Source organism: Cherax quadricarinatus, chromosome 43 (genome assembly GCF_038502225.1).
Source record: "Cherax quadricarinatus isolate ZL_2023a chromosome 43, ASM3850222v1, whole genome shotgun sequence".
NCBI lineage: Eukaryota > Metazoa > Arthropoda > Malacostraca > Decapoda > Parastacidae > Cherax > Cherax quadricarinatus.
In genome coordinates, this window is record NC_091334.1 from 17,351,843 (window position 1) to 17,371,514 (window position 19,672).

At 38.3% G+C, this 19,672-nt stretch overlaps 1 protein-coding gene across 2 annotated transcripts in view; it reads left to right on the top strand.

The window, feature by feature from the left end:
- Nucleotides 1–9,939, top strand: part of snu (ABC-type transporter snustorr) — a 79,907-nt gene extending 69,968 nt beyond the window's left edge. The window contains exons 15-18 of one of the 2 annotated variants that reach the window (XR_008407835.2): nucleotides 1,383–1,559; nucleotides 7,023–7,149; nucleotides 8,679–8,939; nucleotides 9,522–9,939. Coding sequence is in view for 1 of the 2 variants with exons in the window: in XM_053784416.2 (XP_053640391.2) it covers nucleotides 1,383–1,559; nucleotides 7,023–7,149; nucleotides 8,679–8,850 (476 nt within the window). In the remaining variant the exon portion in view is untranslated. Of the gene's footprint in view, nucleotides 1–1,382; nucleotides 1,560–7,022; nucleotides 7,150–8,678 lie in introns of both variants that reach the window. The other variant, XM_053784416.2, reaches the window with a different exon arrangement.
- The last annotated feature ends 9,733 nt before the right edge of the window (nucleotides 9,940–19,672 follow it).

Below are 19,672 nucleotides of genomic sequence, written 5' to 3' on the forward strand. Positions count from 1 at the left end.
CCCCTTTGCAACAACAGCTTCCTTGATTTCCTTTTTCTTGGCCACGATGGAAGATATGGTTGTACGGGATTTGTTATACATCCTGGCCAGTTCGGCCATACGTACGCCACTTTCATATTGTTCAATGATGTTTTTCTTGAATTCAATCGTATTTCTCACCTTCTTTACCAAAGGCTTAGCACTAGGAGCTTTCTTTGGGGCCATGGTAGCTTATTTAGCATTTGCAAGCACTAAAATTAATGGAATAGTATTATGAAATATTTCGTATGAACAAGTGAGGGGACCGTCGCTCACTGGTAAACAGTGGCACACTGGCTGGGATAAACCCTGACGTGGCTCAGAGCCGTGAGTACGTGTCCAGGACGAACGACGATTAGCGAGTCAACTGACCATTTGCGAGCCAATGTTTGGACTAAAATAACGCAACGATTTCTAAAAAGGACGACTATCGAGCCCGACTATTATTGAGGGACCACTGTATAGACTAATTTTTCTCTTAAAAAGTTGGCTTTCTTTCCCCTTAGAGTTGAACCCCTTCAAAGGTGGCCCCTATAGCTCTAGACTTTACCGATCCCACCTCTGGACGTATCTGTAGGGCTGCCTGTATTAGGAACACTTGTGTGTCCAACATGGAAATTCATTCAATCATCAATTGGGATTTTATGATTCATAACTCACGATAAAAGGAGAGAAAATGCTGTGGAAAGTACGAACTATAACAACAAACACAATTACACAGAACAAAATCAGCTTCCATTTAGCAAAACCATTAGTTATACAGGTATATTATCAAAGCCCTCCAACCACTACCAGCACTGCTCACTATGCATATGCCTCTCAAGATTTATCCAGCATGGGCCAGTGCTACAGATTTGCTTACATTCTTTTATTTATATCTGATTATACTCCTACCTTTTGCATATATTGTGCTAACCAGGTTTAATCAATGAGACTTAACAAAGCTTGCTGCATAAACAAAATGTTGTCGTAAATAATTTTTTCAGTTTGTGCTTACAATCTGTAAACATCTTTATAATGTTTATTTTATCTGAAAATTCTTTTACAGTATGTATGTAAGTTACAATTATGATTTAGACAAACACTGATGTTTTTGGTATCCAACAGCTGGGATTTTCCCCTTTGTAAACTTACCTAGTTGTATAGTAATCTAGTTATACTTGCAGGGGTTGGTTCATAGCTCCTGGCTCCATTTTTATAAGTAAATTTATTTAGGTACAGGTACACATAAGTACAATTATCATACTTAGTAACATATGTGTAAATTACCTGGGATAGCCCCAAAAAAGTAATATATAATTTAAAACCTAGCTGTAACTTACAGTAGAAATTTTCAATGATTTTTCTCTTAAATATTTGTACAGGTGTACAGTCAAGTGAGGTAATGTTGGCCCACCTGATGACTCAGATGTTTGTGATGCTGGTGCAGATTGGACTCATCCTGGTGTTTATGTTTCCGGTGTTTAAGCTACCATGTCAGGGAAACATGGTTTGGGTTGTCCTCATCTCTATACTCCAGGGCTTCTGTGGCATGACTTTCGGTGAGATAACATGGCAAATAGATAAATGTGTAGAAAATTGAAGGATTTAATAACTTTGAATTTGCAGCATGTAGCTCAGTAGTAAGAGCAGTCAGCTTATAACTGAAAGGTCTCCAATTCAAATCCTTAGTAGGGCATAATGTATGTGTGAGTCTTCCTACTCTTACTGCCCCTCTTTACCTAGTATGGGTCTTTGGGCCTCCTTAACCAACAGGGTTTATGCATACACACCCCACCCCACCTCACCTCACATTTAGCCACCTGCTTGCAGGTGTTCCTGCCCCTGTCTAAGTGACTTATGGCATGCTGCTGGCTATGGAACACATTTTATCTATGTACTCACTTTAGCCTTTAAGTCATTGTTTCTATAATTACTGGGGTGCCTGTCAAAACCTCACGTAATTTTTGACATTGATAATATAATGGATTTTTTACAATGTTTTTTTTTTATTATCACACCGGCCGATTCCCACCAAGGCAGGGTGGCCCGAAAAAGAAAAACTTTCACCATCATTCACTCCATCACTGTCTTGCCAGAAGGGTGCTTTACACTACAGTTTTTAAACTGCAACATTAACACCCCTCCTTCAGAGTGCAGGCACTGTACTTCCCATCTCCAGGACTCAAGTCCGGCCTGCCGGTTTCCCTGAATCCCTTCATAAATGTTACTTTGCTCACACTCCAACAGCACGTCAAGTATTAAAAACCATTTGTCTCCATTCACTCCTATCAAACACGCTCACGCATGCCTGCTGGAAGTCCAAGCCCCTCGCACACAAAACCTCCTTTACCCCCTCCCTCCAACCCTTCCTAGGCCGACCCCTACCCCGCCTTCCTTCCACTACAGACTGATACACTCTTGAAGTCATTCTGTTTCGCTCCATTCTCTCTACATGTCCGAACCACCTCAACAACCCTTCCTCAGCCCTCTGGACAACAGTTTTGGTAATCCCGCACCTCCTCCTAACTTCCAAACTACGAATTCTCTGCATTATATTCACACCACACATTGCCCTCAGACATGACATCTCCACTGCCTCCAGCCTTCTCCTCGCTGCAACATTCATCACCCACGCTTCACACCCATATAAGAGCGTTGGTAAAACTATACTCTCATACATTCCCCTCTTTGCCTCCAAGGACAAAGTTCTTTGTCTCCACAGACTCCTAAGTGCACCACTCACTCTTTTTCCCTCATCAATTCTATGATTCACCTCATCTTTCATAGACCCATCCGCTGACACGTCCACTCCCAAATATCTGAATACGTTCACCTCCTCCATACTCTCTCCCTCCAATCTGATATTCAATCTTTCATCACCTAATCTTTTTGTTATCCTCATAACCTTACTCTTTCCTGTATTCACCTTTAATTTTCTTCTTTTGCACACCCTACCAAATTCATCCACCAATCTCTGCAACTTCTCTTCAGAATCTCCCAAGAGCACAGTGTCATCAGCAAAGAGCAGCTGTGACAACTCCCACTTTGTGTGTGATTCTTTATCTTTTAACTCCACGCCTCTTGCCAAGACCCTCACATTTACTTCTCTTACAACCCCATCTATAAATATATTAAACAACCACGGTGACATCACACATCCTTGTCTAAGGCCTACTTTTACTGGGAAAAAATTTCCCTCTTTCCTACATACTCTAACTTGAGCCTCACTATCCTCGTAAAAACTCTTCACGTGGAAATAAATTTTGAATATGAATTTGAACTTTGTGTGGTAGTATTTGTGTTAGGTGTTTGTGCTAGTAGTCTCGATTATTATTCTAATCATCGGGAAGTGCTGGGCTTGTAAGGGTCATACAGTGCATGGGGAATGTATATCTCTTTCTTTCTTTCAACACACCGGCCGTATCCCACCGAGGCGGGGTGACCCAAAAGGAAAAACGAAAGTTTCTCCTTTCAAATTTAGTAATACATACAGGAGAAGGGGTTACTAGCCCCTTGCTCCCGGCATTTTAGTCGCCTCTTACAACACGCATGGCTTACGGAGGACGAATTCTGTTCCACTTCCCCATGGAGATAAGAGGAAATAAACAAGAGCAAGAACTAGAAAGAAAATAGAAAAAAACCCAGAGGAGTATGTATATATATGCTTGTACATGTATGTGTAGTGTGACCTAAGTGTAAGTAGAAGTAGCAACATGTACCTGAAATCTTGCATGTTCATGAGACAGAAAAAAGGACACCAGCAATCCTACCATCATGTAAAACAATTATAGGCTTTCGTTTTACACTCACTTGGCAGGACGGTAGTACCTCCCTGGGTGGTTGCTGTCTACCAACCTACTACCTAGGGAATATATATCTACTTATGGAAAATAAGTGGATATGTATTCCCCAAGAAGGGTAAGATATATCCACTTGCATCAAGAGCCTCTCACTGGTATCAAGGCACCTCCCTTGCAGGGAGTTTATCTAGTGTTCTCATGTATGTTTGTATTTACTTTTTTATTGTCAAAAGCTCCAGGTAATATGATGGGTCAAAGTGCCTTTAACTCTCACATTTTTTTCACATTGGCTATCTTTTGCCCAGTTAGGATGACCTAAATAAGAGGAAACACATTCACATTCAGTCATTTTAATTGTTTTCTTGCTAGTTTAGATGACCCTCTATCTTGCAACATCCTCACTCCTGCTTCAGATTGTAATTAACATCTCCAAGGCTCATGTCCAGCTAACCAGTTATCCTGACTCCTTTCATAAATGATACTTTTCTCACACTCCAGTAGTCTGTCAGGTCACAAAATTCACTTGCCTGCAATCACTTTACTCCAACCCCCCCATCCCTCCACCCAAGATTTGTATCCCCTCCCAGTCATCCTATTTTGCTTTGTCTTTAAGTGCCCAGACTACATCAACATCTCCTCAGGTCTCTGAATTATACTTTTGGTAACTCTACACATAACCTCTATACTCAGAATTCTTGGCATAATCCTGTATTTGCAATACTCATTTCCCTCAAACATGGCATCTCCACTGCCTCTTGCCTCCTCCTCACTTCAATGTTTAAAACCCATTCAATTAAACTATTTGTCTCCACTGATGCCTCAGCAAACCACCCTCCTTTTTTCTTTCTTCTATCCCATTGGTCACCTCATCTTTAACAGACCCATTCGCTGACAAGACCACTCTCGAATTTCTGAACACATTTACTTCCTCTGCACTACCTCTATCCAATCTGATATCCAATTTCTCATTGCTTAAGATTTTCGTTACTCTCATTGCCTTGATCCTGCCTATATTCACTCTTAATTTCTTCCTTTGACATACCCTCCCAATACACAAATAACCTACACATAGGAGAAAGAAACTTATGATGATGTGCAAGTCATTTGTGTATTACCTGGAGTTTACCTGGAGAGAGTTTCGGGGGTCAACGCCCCCGCGGCCCGGTCTGTGACCAGGCCTTGTTCCAGTCTTGTTCCAGTCATGGTATTGTGCAGTTTTATTCTTTGTAACCTCCCAGATTTCTCCGCCTACTTTTACAACTTCACTTCGGAATCTCCCAAAACAACTGTCATCGGCAAAGGACAGCTGTAACAATCCCCACTTTGCATGTACTTCATTTTCTACTAATCCCAGACCTCTCCCTGACACCCTAGCATTCGCTTCTATTACATTATTTTTTTTTTTATTATCACACTGGCCGATTCCCACCAAGGCAGGGTGGCCTGAAAAAGAAAAACTTTCACCATCATTCACTCCATCACTGTCTTGCCAGAAGGGTGCTTTACACTACAGTTTTTAAACTGCAACATTAACACCCCTCCTTCAGAGTGCAGGCACTGTACTTCCCATCTCCAGGACTCAAGTCCGGCCTGCCGGTTTCCCTGAATCCCTTCATAAATGTTACTTTGCTCACACTCCGACAGCACGTCAAGTATTAAAAACCATTTGTCTCCATTCACTCCTATCAAACACGCTCACGCATGCCCTCTGGAACTCCAAGCCCCTCGCACACAAAACCTCCTTTACCCCCTCCCTCCAACCTTTCCTAGGCCGACCCCTACCCCGCCTTCCTTCCGCTACAGACTGATACACTCTTGAAGTCATTCTGTTTTGCTCCATTCTCTCTACATGTCCGAACCATCTCAACAACCCTTCCTCAGCCCTCTGTTAGTTTAGTTTAATATCTTTATTATGCACCCCATACCCATCCTGTGGGCAGTAGTCAAAAGATTACAAAGGTACATAATGGGTCCAGGGACTGGACCCCAGAGTTATGATAGCTGAACAAGTTACAAAGGTAATGAACTCCAGATAGATCTGGTCACAATCATGGCAAGTTACAAAGGTAATGAATCAGCCTCATTCCTATACTTGGTTACAGTCATGAACAAATTACAAAGTAATGAGCCACTGATACATCCACACCTGGTCACAATTATAATGAGTTATAAATACAAATATTAAGTGGGTCATGCGCGCATACACATACACATGGACAGCAGTTTTGGCAATCCCGCACCTCCTCCTAACTTCCAAACTACGAATTCTCTGCATTATATTCACACCACACATTGCCCTATAAATATGTTAAGCTTTTTTTCATTTATCAGAAAATAGACACAGTATCTGGGTGTTAGTGAGATTTTCAGGTTCCTTCCTAAAGAATTGTATACCATAAAGATATTGCCAGGGTCAGGCTTTGAAATGAGCCTGTAAAATTAACATTAGCAATAGAAAAATATAAGTTGATTACAGTAATTACAAATAATTGATCAAGATTAGTATAATTGTGCATCGTGGAAAAGTGATTTAGGTGAAGCATTATTGTTGTTGTTACAGTTACAAAAATATGCCAAACTTATATGGATCAGTCAGTGCTGCATGATAAGCAGAGGCTTAGGTTTAGGGGTAGAGTTGTGGAAATGTGGTGTATAATCATGTAAGGAAAAAGGCATTGGTTGGTGCTGTACATCAACTTCAAGTTTAAGTGAAATATATGTTTCCCGGATGTAAAATTCAACTTTTATTATTATTTTTATTATCATTAGTATTATTATATTCATTGGGAAGTGCTAAACTCAATTGCAGTTTTTAATAAAAGAATTATAACAGATGAACTTTAATTCCTATCTCCCTTAGTTTGTGATGGATTTCAGACCTGAAAATGAGTCAACTCTTAAGCATTTTCAGGACCATCTGTGAAGAGTGTATGAACAGTCTCTTTATTGGGAAGGAAGACACAAGACTATCCCATTGAGTAACCAAATGAAAGAAATGTGACAGGAACTCTGTGTTTGCACTCATTATTATTTCTATAATATGTAATATAAAACTAGCAACACAATTCACTACAATAACTGTTACTTAAATTTGATGCTTCACAGCCCATTGATTTACTGTGAGTTTGTTTTGTAAATCCTGTACTGTATTTGTCTAGAATATTTTTATCTGATGGTGTATTGCTAAATATTAAAGTATATTTTTTACCTTTCGTGTTGTAGGGTTGATGACGTCGGCAGTCTCCAACGATGAGAACACAGCAATCATGATGGCGCTAGGCATCTTCTATCCACTACTGCTACTCTCAGGAATAATTTGGCCTGTGCAGGGTATCCCCATTGTTCTCAGGTTAGTGGTGTTGAAGTGCTTTAGCTATAATAGTGCACTTGATACTACATTTTTGCAGTCAACTTTTTTGTTTCCTGAGATGATGCCCAGCTACTAGGACCCTTCAGAGGGATGCCTTGATGCTAGTGAAAGACTGCATCAGAGGAATTAGAGCTATCCTTCCTTTTCTCAAAAATCAAACCTTATTACCAAACCTCTACCATTCCCCATATGCTGCATGACTCTTATATGTTTAGCACTTATTCATGGACTTTTTTTTTGTTTAACATGCTGGCTGTCTCCCAACGAGGCAGAATGACCCAAAAAAGAAAAAAACTAAAGCCTATCCTTTACATTTAGTAATTTATACAGGAGAAAAGGTTACCAGCCCCTTGCTTCTGGCATTTTAGTCACCTCTTACAACACGCATGCCTTATGGAGGAAGGATTCTTCTCCACTTCCCCATTGAGATCATGAACATGGTATTATTTATTAATTAGGAAATTATATTTGCTAGCATTTTTAGTATCATTATACAGTATTTGCAAGAAAGCACTAAACCTATATAGGTCATAGTACCAGACAGCAGGAAGAAAGCATGTGTGTGAATCTTTAGTAGCTTATCGGAAACATGGTTACTATATTAACAAGACTGTCAACAGTATACTACAAATTGTATCTAACAACTCTGTGCCTGCTACACACCTAGATTTCTGTTTTAGGTATCCTGTTAACAATGGTCTTGCCTCAGTATTTTATCTCCACTAGTATGTACAGTTTGCATGGAAAGTTGTGACATTGGCTGCAGGACAAACTTGTCATCATTGCAACATATGGCAACAGATGGTTGAAGTCTGGACTTTCACACACCAATTGCAAGTAGGGCCATGCAGCTTCAGGAGTGGGCTCATCCACCATTGGGTTGAACCCTGCACTATGTTCAGTGAAGCTCAGATGATGGTGTATGTGATGGATCATTATGTGAGAAGAAAACACTACAAAACACTGTCCTCCTCCGACATAATTATCCATTTAATACACCATCATCTAAGCTTCACCAAACATAGTGCAGAGTTCAACCCAAATGCAGATAAGCCCACTCTTGAAGCTGCATGGCCCCACTTACAAATGGTGTATGTGAGTTTTTCCCACAATTTCTAGAAAGTCTAGACTTCAACCATTTGTTACCATATGTTTCAGTGAATAAAAGTTTGTCCTGCAGCTGGCATCATAGTTTTCCACAGAGTGTAGTTTCATTTATACTATACCTACAGTATTTTCCTCTCTCATATCATTCTTCAGATTCTTAGAGTCATGGTAAAATGATCTCATCTCTTGTTCCATATCCCTTCTAACACTTGTCAAAACTTTGAGTATAAATGTAACTTTCCTCACTAACAGTGTAGAGACCTGACCTCGGGATGCATTATGTGGTTTTGTAATCTTTTTGCTACCACCCACTGGATTTGTATAGGGTGCATAGTAAAAATATAAAACATAAGTTCAGATCCTGGCCAAACACCAGCAATAACAGCATTTTTCACCCCCAGATATGTGTCATACATTCTGCCCCAGACATATGCGTGCGAGGCCATCCGAGCTATCCTCTACAAGGGGTGGGATATTACACATCCCACAGTCTATACTGGCTATATTATCACTGTCATCTGGCTCTTAATCCATCTGATCTTCACCCTCATCGCTATTAGGATCAGGAAGTAAACCGGGAAACTTCCTTGAAGCAACTGTAAATGCCAGAAGCAAAGCGAAGGAAAATTTTCATTGTAAAGCAAAGATGGACAAAGATCAAAGTAAGTTATATAGTGAATGTGAAATTTTATAAAAATGACAGTTATTATTAGTGATACCAAACATTGCTTCAGACATGTTGTGGTAACACTTTTTAGAGATAAAATATTTAAAAGAGCAAATTATTATTGTAATTTTAAAATTCATGGGAAAGGTCATACAATGCCTGGGGAATAGGAGTGGTGGGAAGAATTAACTTTATTTTTAAAACAACATTTGAATCCCTATGCCTAAAATTACCTTCATAACTTTCATATAGTATTGCCTCAATGAATTTTCATTATTTTTATAATGAAAACAAATGATAAATCTGTATTGATTGAAAAGGCATAGCATGAAAGGGATTGGAAGCTTAGGGTTACTGGGGTTGAGGGTTAGTACAGGTGCATCATTAAAATCATAGTCGGTGCAGTAGATTAGTTTCTGTTAGAAAGTCAAAGAGAAAATCTGTGAAGGTGGGATTTTCAATAAGGAAGGCAGCTAGTGAGCATTTCAAAGGGATGAAAATGTTAGAAGTGTAATATGTGATGTCTGATATAGGTCAGTTTGTTAATATATGGTGAACTGATGTTGCAACTTGGCAGTCCTTGCAGAGAGGTGCTAATCATCTCTCCATGAAGTGTCTGTGGGCAAGGTATGTGGGTTCAATTCATAATTGTGAAAGCATACTTTCCCATACCCTACAGCTATAGAAAGGTGGCCAGGAACTCAACTGCAGGTGAGCAGAAAACAGTTTGTTCTTTAATTCAGACCAATGTTAGTGCCAGTGTTGTCAAAGTCCAGAAAATGCCTGAAAATAGTCTGAAAAAAGGGACCTCTCTGTGGAAGATAGATAGGTCATGATTAAGAGACCAAGTGGTTGAGTCTATATGTTTGTTACCCTGAGTGTTAAATCTGCCTAGGGACCTAGTAATAACCTACTTTGTTTTTGCTAGAAATGTGATATAACACTTCTGTATATACAGAACGATGGGATGTGGGGAGTCTAATTTTTAGACAGCTCGTACATAACACCCTTTCGGAATCTGAAACTACAGCAGACAAGGAGGCAGACATAGTTGTAATGCATATGTCAGCAGCAAATATTAAATACAACTCTGCTGTAAAAATATTGGCCAGTGTTAGTAAATGTCCTTGGAATCTGGAAAAACTGCTGTGTACTCTACCTCCATAGGATGAGAATGTGATTGAAAATGTACAAGACAGAGGTAGTGTGAATTTAGTCGTGGGTATTTGTGAGCCTTCAGGCATGGGAGGGAAGGAGTAAACCTGAATCATCAGAACACCCAAAGAGGGAAGGTATGAGGTGAATGAAAAGGTGGGGTTGTATATTAAAAGATGAGTCCAGAGTTTGAATGTAGAGATTAAGGGCCATAATAGATGGAAATAACAATTTAATGAATCGAATGTTATTAACATCTGTGATTATTCTATATGTAAGAGGGTCAGAGGAGTAGAAAAACTAATGAAGGCAATGGGCACCATATCAGTCTTGCAAAGCCAGGATGTTTCAGTCTGGTGGACACATGGATGAGCCTGGAACCTGTTCTTAGCAAATACTGAACCTCTGAAGTGTCTAGGTTGGTAATCTAGTAGATGAAGAATTGAGACACTTATGCAACACATGGGAATCTTTATTGAAGAAACATTTCGCCACACAGTGGCTTCATCAGTCCAATACAAAGTAGAAATGGGTAAGGAGAGTAGAAGTTTGAGGTAATCAGTCCCTCAACCTGGAATCGATGTGTTCAGTCCATCACTCTTGTAGGAAGTGCAGCACTTCCTACAAGAGTGATGGACTGAACACATCGATTCCAGGTTGAGGGACTGATTACCTCAAACTTCTACTCTCCTTACCCATTTCTACTTTGTATTGGACTGATGAAGCCACTGTGTGGCAAAATGTTTCTTCAATAAAGATTCCCATGTGTTGCATAAGTGTCTCAATTCTTCAACTTATCGGTTTTCAAAACCATTCATCAAATCTAGTAGATGCCATGCTAGTATTCTTGAATTTGAGAAATCCAAGATAGCTGCCAAAGTGGTTACTGATCATCCATAAATACTAAAAAAAAACATATAGATGAACATGAATATAGAGTATTTAATAAAAAATATTGAAAACTTTTTGTACTTTTATGCTGATAGGGATGTTCGTAGGATGATTTTGTGTAAATTGGATATCCAAGACTGATGCCGTTGTTTCCAAGAAGTAACAGTTACACTCGGTAAGACGCTCTCCTTTCCACCAGTAGTGTCCTTTAAATTAATTAATGCAGGGGAAGGAAAGTGAATCAATTATCACTTATAGTTTTGTAAAGCATTCATTTATTTTGGGTTAAATTCAGAGAACATTAACTAAACATTTTACCATGCACCTACAGATACCACTCAAATGAATACTGCAATGTAATCAACAGTAATTGTTATTCATTTAAAAATGAGGCACCATTCAAGGAAGATTCTTGTTCACGGGTAAGGCGCTTTTGATCCAAGAAATTGGACCTGACCTTTCCTTCTTTAGATCCGACCTGATTGCCTCCCATTTCTACAGGTTGTGTGTTTAGCGCTTCCTACCTCTGTCCATGACCGTGATAATAATGTAAATAGTATTGCAGTACACATACTCCATCACATTGGAGGGAGGAAGTATGGAAAAAGTGAATGTTTTCAGATATTTGGGAGTTGACCTGTCAGCAGTTAGGTTTATGAAGGATGAGGTTAACCATAAAATTGATGAAGGAAAAAAGGCGAGTGGTGCATTGAGGTATCTGTGGAGACAAAGAACATTATCCATGGAGGCAAAGAAAGGAATGTACGAGAGTATAGTGGTACCAACACTTATATGGGTGTGAAGCATGGGTTGTAAATGCTGCAGCAAGGAGGCAGCTGGAGGCAGTGGAGATGTCATGTCTAAGAGCAGTGTGTGGTGTAAATATGCAGAGAATTCATAGTGTGGAAATTAGGAGGTGTGGAGTTATTAAAAGTATTAGCCAGAGGGCTGAAGAGGGGCTGTTGAGGTGGTTTGATCATTTAGAGAGAATGACTTGGAGAGCGTATAAAACTGTTGGGGAAGGAAGGTGGGGTAGTGGTCGTACCGAAAAGGTTGGAGGGAGGGGGGGTAAAGGAGGTTTTGTGGGCGAGGGGCTTGGACTTCCAGAAAGCGTGCGTGAGTATGTTAGATAGGAGTGAATGGAGACGAATGGTTTTTGGGACCTGACGAGCTGTTGGAGTGTGAGCAGGGTAATTTTTGTGAAGGGATTCAGGGAAACCGGTTAGCTGGACTCAAGTCCTGGAAATGGGAAGTACAATGCCTGCACTTTAAAGGAGGGGTTTGGGATATTGGCACTTTGGAGGGATGTCTAAGCTGTCGTATCTGAGCCCCTCTGCAAAGACAGTGATTATGTATGAGTACTAACCTATTTGTACTCACCTATTTGAGTGATGGTGAGTGTTGAATTATGATGAAAGTTTTTTCTTTCTTTTTGGGTCACCCTGCCTTGGTGGGAGACGTCCAACGTGTTAAAAAAAAAATGACAGGGAGCCATTATTAATCAGTGTAACTTTATAGGCATTATTTAAGAAATGTCATTTCAATTTGAACATGCATATTATTGAAAATGTGAGGTTCAAGGTGATAGTTTTTGGTTTGAAGAGGCATCAGGTTAGTTAAATCCTCCTGTTTTCTCTCTAGGTGACTGCATTACTGCCTCACAGTAAAAACTTCGTTTAGGGTGTTATAGAGTAATAATGAGGCTAGAGAGGAGTGATTTATGAATGTAACATGTTAGGGTTGTATTTCAGTGCTACAGAGCCTGGGTGGTTGAATCACACCAAGGCAGCTTTGATTATTTTTTAATCCCAGTACCATCCCCAAGTATGTGGTTTACTAGGGTAGGCTGCCTGAGTATGTAATAGCATTTGGAGAGTTGCATTTACAATGTGTTTCCAGCCATTATGTATTGGCATGGCCAGTTATTACTATTGTGTTACAGGAGGGCCCCACATATACAGCACCCTTTTAGCAGTGTTCCATGTTTTCATTGGCTTTCAACCGAGCCATTCTTCATTATATTCGGTGCTTTTACCACTTTTCCGCCATTTTCGTACAAAGAGTTGCATGAGGGAAGGGTGATCAGCACCATGTTTTAAGGTAAGTATTATATGTACTGTGTATTTATTTTACTTTTTTTTTTTATGCCTAGCTGTATTGAACACTTAATATACAATAGTGTAAACACTATCGGGCATTTTAGATGCATTCGATAATGAAAAAGATGCTCTTTTCCACTCACCGTCTAGTTGTGCTTACCATACGGGGTCAGAAACCTAAGAGCTGTACAGCTGAACCCTCCTGTATCTTGCCTGTAATTGTTATTGTTAAAGTTTATTTTTGATACCCAGGTTGTTTGCTTTTTACAAATTACTTTGAGCTACTAGTCAGCCACGGTTGTTTTACCTTGTGGTCTTAGGGGAGGGACCACAAAGGGTAATGCTCAGTTATTATGTTAATTACAGTACTCTTATTTACGTTGCTGTAATTATGTTTTGTTAATTTAATACCCTAACTCAGCAGCAAAGTTATCTTATGATAACAAGTAACACTTACTGAAGTATGTATCAGGAATGATTGATCAAGGTAAAAAGAATCTTGGTTAGTGTCATTTTTGGCAGAATTCTTTTAGTGGAAGTAGTTTCCTAGTGGTGTGATTGAGGGGTGTGCACTATGTCAGTGTCATCAATTGTCTGTTGCAGTTTTTTGGCAGTTTGACTGCATGCCACTTTGCTGCTTGACATATGGATGATTTATAATTATCTTACAGGATGCTGGTTCCATGGTGAAATTATAATAAAAGGGAATGGTATAATATATAGCAGACAGAACATGGGCTGGGCTCAGGCATTGGATGACTAACTGAAACTGATTCATGTTTCTGAGGAGTCCATGTCTGTGTATGGATCAGGAAAAATTATCACTGTTACAGGGAACCCAGGAGAATAGGGTAATGTTTCATACAGCAAAAAATGAGTGGTGCTTCCTGTACCACTCTTGCACACATTGCACATTGCAGTTATACTGTTCCTATGACTACCATACTTATTCCACAAATGATTAAATTATCTACACCTGTAAATAATGGCACTAAAGAATTTGGAAGGCAGTTTTTCTGTATGTACATTTTTTTTTTTTTATAACTATGAGATATTTGGGATTTAATGTACTATATTTGGTAACATGTTGATGTTAACAAAACTCCAGGTCTTGAGTCCTGGAAAAATTGTAAACCACTGTAGTATAACAGATGAGATATTTGGGATTTTATGTACTGCACTTCATCAGGTGTTGATGTTATTAACAAAGCAGGAACTATTTCAGGACAAAAAGTATATTGTATAAATTTTGTATTTATATATTTACATTTACATACAGCATGTGACAGTCTAGTGACACTTCTAATGCATTTACATAGTAAACTGTATGTACATGCTTAAGGTCTTAACTTTTGCAAAATAATACTTAAAAAAAAAAAAAAATGTACACTATTTACAAGCATGTCTTTAAATTGTTCATACAAAAGAATTACATTTATATTCATTAATGTGAGAATACAAAAATATAGTTCTATAAGAAAAGGGAACTAAATCTGGCTATTATATTGTAATCTCAAATCTCTGTATGGAAAATTTTAAGTTATAACCATTATGGTCTTTTTAAATACTGTAATTTGTATCATCTTTTCAGTGAACTAATTAAATGTAATATTTAAGAGTTATTACTGCAAGGCATAATAATAATTATCTAGATAAAAGTGAACATGATTAATTATGTTTCCCAGAATACACTTAGAGGAACATCCTTAACAGTGCAAGAGAATGACTCACGAAATCATGACAATTGCAAACAAACCACGGTACGGCGAGTCGTAAAACTCCAGGCCATTGCTTAAGAAAGTGGCTTACACACTGGACTGGAGTTTTACGACTCACCACGAGTTCGAGCCGCACCGTACCGTTTTTGGTTTTTTTTTTTCAGTGCAAGAGAATTTTGACTATGCAAGACTTTGTTTATAAGTGGTGCAGTTTTGCGACATGTTCAATTCTTGAGTGCTGTTACTTTTCATTTGTTGATATTCTCATATATAAAAATTAACTTCTCATGTACAGAACTAAATATAATTCCATAGAATGCAATAACAAAAGGGAAATTTTTACATACATATTTAAACCACCAGAAATTAAGATAGCATCCTCTTCAAGTATTCAAACTTACAATGTTTCATGATTAGTATGCACTTCATCATAGCAAATGTTTAAGAACTTCATCAGTGAATAACAATTCCAGCACTGCAGGATATAATTATAAATGCAATCATCTATAAACTGAATAATTATCAATCAAGTTTATTGTATGCTAAATATCTAACTACAATTCAATTTAAAAGATATCCTCACAAATAAAGATAGAGAATCATTCTACCATATTTACATTTCCTTATAATAAAATAATCTTTATATTACATTTGGAAACACTATGTATTTTAGGAATGAAAAAAAGTCTGCAGATATTTGTGTATTGTGGATGACTTGTAATTGTATTGTATTTTAGAGTTGTGTACATATATCTAAAAATGCTTAACCTCTCTTCACATGTTCACGCTGTATGCTGTATAGCCCTTGTGGCTTAGCGCTTCTTTTTTGATTATAATAATAATTCACATGTTCACACAACATTATATATACTGAAGAGGACAGTGAAACTCCCAATATTTGTACCAAATAACTGCAAGTTATAAAGAAGTGGAAGTACAAATGCAGCACTGTATAACCCTTGTGGGTTTAATGCTTAGTTATGATTATAATAATGGAAGTACATACATAAATCTACATGTATACACAACTGAATGTAGTGAATACAGTAGGACCTTTTATCAGTCTCTAACAGAAAATGCCCGACTAATGGAAAAATCACAGCTACCTACCCGTGAGCTATTACCAAAAAATACAGCTTATCAGAAGTTAGCAGACTTCCTACAGCCACTACAGTACTAGTGCTGCAGTAGCTCTATGCAGCCACCAGTTTAAGGAAGTGCCTGATGCTGACAAAGGGCTTTTAATGCAATTAATTGGAGCTTCCCTTCCACAGATCAAACCTGATTTCCCTCTCTCTCCCTCCATTCCCCAGACTATATACTGTATGACTAGTGCATTTTGCACTTCCCCATGAATATACTAATTTGGAATTATGCAATCTACTGAAAATGAAGAGAAACCAGGTAATGCTCTAGACTGGTGTTTTTCAAACTTATTTTCCATAACCCAGTGCAACAGTATCACACCCTCATGGCTTTATTGCTGTATTTGGTCTTAAAAAGCCCTCAAGGGAGGTTCACTGACGCTGGCAAGGGACTCTTGATCTTGGGAATTGGATCTGTGCTTCGGTTCCCTGAATTGAGCCTGGATACCTTCCACCCCCCCTCACATGCGCTGTATAATCCTGCGGATTTAGCGCTCCCCCATGATTATAATAATACTGGTCTTAAAAAATCTGCCTGTAGGACCTGACTTATTATTCAAGCCACACTGTATTAAAGGAGAATCATTCTATCAATTGAATGCCATATACAACCATATTTTGTTTACTAGTACTAATATACAACAGAGTTAAATACTGACAATTTTTTTTATCATAGTACACTTTGCAAATTTATATGTGCACTTTTTTTAACCTTGCAACCCAGTGAAAAACATCTCAACCTAGTAATGGGTTACAGACTGTACTTTGAACACTAATACTACTATTATTGACAACATTTAGGGACTTCTTTGCATTGAAAAAAGAAGACTGAATTAACCCAGGAAGGTTAACAAGGATAACCCCAGAAAACCAAATTGTGTGGCTTAGTTTTCTTTGGGATCTTTGGGTCCTTTTCATACTGTTACCATTTTATGCATATAGGTCTTCCCTATGGTGGGACCCACAACAATTGATTATATATTAGGCGTTTCTTTTTTGAGTCGCGCCTGCCTCGGTGGAAGATGGCTGAGGTGTTAAAAAAAAAAAAAATACAGTAAACATTTAATGCTAGGTGAACAAGGACAAGGTGTGAGGATACCTGCCCATACATCTTGCCTCACCAAGAGAGAGCCCACGTTCTTGCAGTTACAGCTATCATCAAAAGAATGAGCCTCCACCACAGTAGTAGGAGGGTAGTGTAGAAAACTCAAGGAATAGTAGGTGGATGATGACAGGGAAGGTAATAAAAGTAGGAGTTTCTAAAGAAAAATAAGTTTTTATGCACTGGGGAAAAGGAAGAGTCCAGATAACATCCCACAGTAATATGGAAATTTATAGTTCCTTTGTGAGATGTGCTAATGACTGACCATATAACATGCCTACCCACAATCATATGTAGTAAGCCTCACATTCCTGACAGGAATATGAGGTATGATCCCCTGCACAATTGAAGTAGGGAAAGGGGGAGATGTATAATCCTGATATGACTGGGTCAGTTTGGACCAAAGATTTTCAGGCAGGGCACTTAAGTCATTTAGCAGTACACAGCTGGGTGGCAAAACTGCCAGCACTCTTGTGGAATAGGCTGCACCTTAGTAATAGCTGTCCCATCAAATATACCATTAATTGGAGAAAGCATCAGTCACTGAAGTTTTGACACCACTACTTGCAATGCAAGTAGTGCTCTACTAAATATCACACACATTCCTCAAGTCTGCAAGGCCATTTGAAGAAGCACAACTATCTTGTGCCAGTCACTACCTGCCATTTGCATGGAGCATTGACTTGAGGCATCTTGTATGTGCACAAATATAAACTTGGTTGAAAAATTATGAAAAGTTTTCCTGTGACCAATGAAGTCATTCACATGATAGAATGTCTGTCATCAAACATTTCTGTAGCTGTTCTTGGCTTGAGTGCAGAAGTAATTATCCACAACTCAACTAATTCAAGAACTGGGCTGTGTAACCTATCCAGGTTTGGCACTTCTCTGAATACTATTTATTAATAGTAGTAATAATGAGAACATCAGGATGATGTGGGTCAGTCAGTCAATGGGACTCTTGCACCATGAAGTGGCTTGCAGGCCTGGTCACCCACCTTCAGAATGCAAGAATTGGTACACAAAATTAGATCCCATAACCAAGGGTCACCACCTACCAAGAGATGAGGGGACCGAATGTGGGTTGTGTGTGTAGGTTTTTGTATCTCCCAGGAAATTCTCTGCACTGGAGAGCCACATGATTTTAATGTCTGTCATTGCTTATGCAAAAAAGGCACCTCCTTCCCAAAATACTTTAGCCCAGATGACTGCCCCAACAGAAATCCTCTGTGGCACTAGATAAGTGAGCATTTGCCATCAATGAAAGCAAGAATGTCCCATCCACCATTCTTTCCCCAAGCATTTCTATTTCTATTAACCTGATGGTTAATAGAAGCTGTAGCATTAAGGGAGTAATTCTACAACACTAACCTCTGAGTTCTTCATATCGCCTCACTTCACACCTCCAATACTAAAGTTTCCGCTGCTCTTTTTACTCCCGAAGAAAATCCCATTTCTCCTTTTACCGTGCACAACTGAATAACTCACAAGTTCAGGGCTTTTTGTCATAATAGTAATCATCATAGGAAATCTGTCTTATAAACTGAAAAACTATATCTGGTGAATTTTAAGGGTAACTCTAACTCTAAGGTATTTTTGTTTGTTTACCATAGGACTGTACTGACTGGCTAAATCAGAAACTTAACTGAAATCCAAATAATCAAAGTCATTAACAATTTCAGCTATCTACATACACCTATATTAACACATTATGGAGAAATATTTATACATAAAGAGCCTAAAACAGTGATAAAATAATGTTATTTTGCAATATACATATGATGTTTTACTATGATCTTTCACCACAATCTTTCACCATTATTCTCCAGTTTATTTTTTTCCTATAAACAAAAGGAAGCAAATTAACTTGTACAATTTCTATGATTCATATAAAGTGCTTGCAGTCACATCACTTACATATACCTAAAGCATTCTCATTTAGACAAAGTCTCTCTTGTTTACAGTGAGTTCTTTCAAGGTACAGCAGTACAAAAACTATATAAAAGTATACAAAAATGTTTATAATGTAAAAAAAATAATAATATAAAATATAACCTTAATGCTGTACATTTTTTATTCTTAATGATCCTTGTATAAATTATAATCTTTAAACCTAATAAACTAACTTCAGTTTTTCACATACCAACCAAAAAAGCAACATTGTGAAAATATAATCTGATTCTTTTATATTTGCTTCTGTGAAGACAAAACATGGATCACAATAAAGCTAAACTAGTGTTGCCAAACAGAGATGTATATCTCCGAGTTTATTTCAGACCTATCCTAGGGATTAAAATATCCTCACTGCTAGTGTGTCTAGGTAGATTACATCCTTACTAACATTTCTAAAATTGGTAGGCCTTCTTATATATGTACCCCAAAAATTTTCATGCCAGCATTAAGGCTGGATGGGTATAATGGTAAGGTAAATACAAATTTACAAAATAAATTAGACCGTTACTTGCCATGCTGTCTTTTTCCTTTTTAGATAATACTCGGTATGAAATTAAGACACATGTGCAACATCTGGGTATCTTTATTGTAGACGTTTCGCCATCCAGTGGCTTTATCAATACAAATTCTAGGACATAACTTGAAGACAGTAGAACTATGTACAG